Raw genomic sequence first — 2,109 nt, 5'->3', positions numbered from 1 at the left:
GATCCAACTCTATGGCTAAAAATATGGCCATCTTATTTACACAAATGAGTATACTCACCAAAAAGGTGGAAGAGTCAGGGCAAAAGCAGCAGGTACACATTGTAGATACTACCAATCGGGTCTTGTGCACATCTTGCATTAGTCAGTCAATTGGTAATCAGTGGAATATGGAACATGATCACAATCACTACCCTGAAGACATAAACTATGTGTCTAATTATGGAGGCCAAAGACAGGGTGGTCAGAATTGGCGCCTGCAAAATCAGTCGTACACGCCAGTCCAGCCACAGTTCAACAATGGGAACATGGGAGGTATGATACCTCCTAACAATATCGCACCCTACCCAAGGCCACAAGGATATAACAATCAAAATCAGTAGTAGGGGTATCACCCTCCTCAGCAGCAGCATGGTGGACGACAGGAAGATGGGTTTGCTAGACTTGAGGCAATGATGCAGCAGATTATTGGGTCTAATGCAAAAATTGGTGAAAGAGTAGATGCACATGATTCAGCTATCAAGAATATTGAAGTGCAGATGGGCCAAATTTCGATGTCTCTAAACAATCGTCCTCATGGGACATTACCTGCAGACACTCAAATAAACCCAAAAGATCAAGTCCCGAAGCAGTTGATGGCAGTGAGTCTACGGAATGGCAGAGATTTAGACGTGGAGAAAAAGAGGGCTCAAGAAAGCAGACAAGATGAGACATGCATACCAGTGCCCATTGAGCTAGATGAGCCAACGAAACTGACAGAGGTGACAGTCTAGCCTGTCCAGAAGAACATAACATTCAGATTGAGACTGAGAAAGAAGCTGAGACATCCCAAGAACAAGGAGTTGAGGTGGCAGCTGATAAAAAGCAATCCCAAATCATTTGGAAGAAGAGACCTCCCGCACCATTCCCTCAGAGGCTGGACAAGTACCAAAAAGAGGAGCAATACAAGAAATATTTGGAGATGCTGAAACAAATCCAGGTAAATATTCCATTGATAGATGCTTTGAAAGAGATGCCTAGGTATGCAAAAATGATGAAGGACTTGATGTCCCATAAATTTGATTTCTAAGACTTGGCCACAGTGACTCTTACTCAGACCTACAGTGCGGTGGTGACTAGACCAATTGCTGAGAAACTGTCTGATCTGGGGAATTTCACAATTCCCTGCACCATTGGTAATTTTGCTTTTGCTAAGGCACTTTGTGATCTAGGGGCTAGAATAAATCCTATGCCATGGCGATTTATAAGAGGCTGGAGATTGGAAGAGCTAGACCCACCTTTATGTTGTTGCAGCTGGCTGACAGGACTGTAAAAAGACCCTCAGGTATCTTGGATGATGTGTCGATTCAGGTGGGGAAATTTATGTTCCCTGCAGATTTTGTGATCTTAGACTGCAAGGTGGATGAAGAAATTCCCATAATTTTGGGAAGGTCGTTCCTGGCCACTGGGAGAGCTCTCATTGATTGTGAGACTGGGGAGCTCAAGATGAGATTGAACGACGAAGAGAGAACATTCAATGTGCAGAAATCTATGAGGTGACGAAGTGAATTCACCAATTTCTCTCTTATTGATGTCGTGGATGTAATCATAGAAACTGATGATGAGATGTTGACTATTGAGGATCCTATTGCTGCATGTCTGATGAATTTAGATGAGGTGAATGGAGAAGAACTGGCAGAATGGATATTGGTGTTAGAGGGCAGAGGGTTCTGGGATAGAACTCTTGAATTTGAGCCCTCGTACTTAGAAAATAGAGAAACTCCTACATCCAAGTCGTCCATAGAAGAACCACCAAAGCTGGAATTGAAGCCACTGCCCGCCCATCTCAGGTATGAGTTCCTTGGACCTAACTCCACATTACCTGTTATTATCTCATCTAGTTTGTTAGATGTGCAAGCACAACAACTCTTGCAGGTACTCAAGGAGTGTAAGACTGTCATTGGCTGGACCATGACAGACATTAAGGGGATCAGCCCCGCCTGCTGTATGCATAAAATTCTACTGGAAGAGGGACACAAACCTTCCAGGGAACATTAAAAAAGGCTGAACCAAAACATGAAAGAAGTGGAGAAGTAAGAAGTGATAAAATGGTTAGATGCGGGAATCATTTTC

At 43.4% G+C, this 2,109-nt stretch overlaps 1 protein-coding gene across 1 annotated transcript; it reads left to right on the top strand.

Moving 5' to 3' along the window:
- The first annotated feature begins 452 nt into the window (after positions 1–452).
- On the top strand, positions 453–1,536 carry LOC138880694 (uncharacterized). The gene is made up of 4 exons (XM_070160870.1): positions 453–758; positions 797–976; positions 1,094–1,192; positions 1,291–1,536. Exons 1-4 carry the CDS (start codon positions 453–455, stop codon positions 1,534–1,536), a joined length of 831 nt encoding a protein of 276 aa, XP_070016971.1.
- Positions 1,537–2,109: the final 573 nt, after the last annotated feature.

The sequence above is a fragment of the Nicotiana sylvestris genome, chromosome 11 (genome assembly GCF_000393655.2).
Source record: "Nicotiana sylvestris chromosome 11, ASM39365v2, whole genome shotgun sequence".
Classification (NCBI taxonomy): domain Eukaryota; kingdom Viridiplantae; phylum Streptophyta; class Magnoliopsida; order Solanales; family Solanaceae; genus Nicotiana; species Nicotiana sylvestris.
Note: the sequence above shows the minus strand (reverse complement) of the source record. Positions and strands in the feature narration are given on the sequence as shown.

Coding starts and splice junctions, on each gene's coding strand:
- LOC138880694 (XM_070160870.1), top strand. CDS start 453: ATGCAGCAGATTATTGGGTCTAATGCAAAAATTGGTGAAAGAGTAGAT. Junction 977..1,093: donor AGATGCTGAAACAAATCCAG/GTAAATATTCCA, acceptor ACTCTTACTCAG/ACCTACAGTGCGGTGGTGAC. Junction 1,193..1,290: donor GTAATTTTGCTTTTGCTAAG/GCACTTTGTGAT, acceptor ATGTTGTTGCAG/CTGGCTGACAGGACTGTAAA.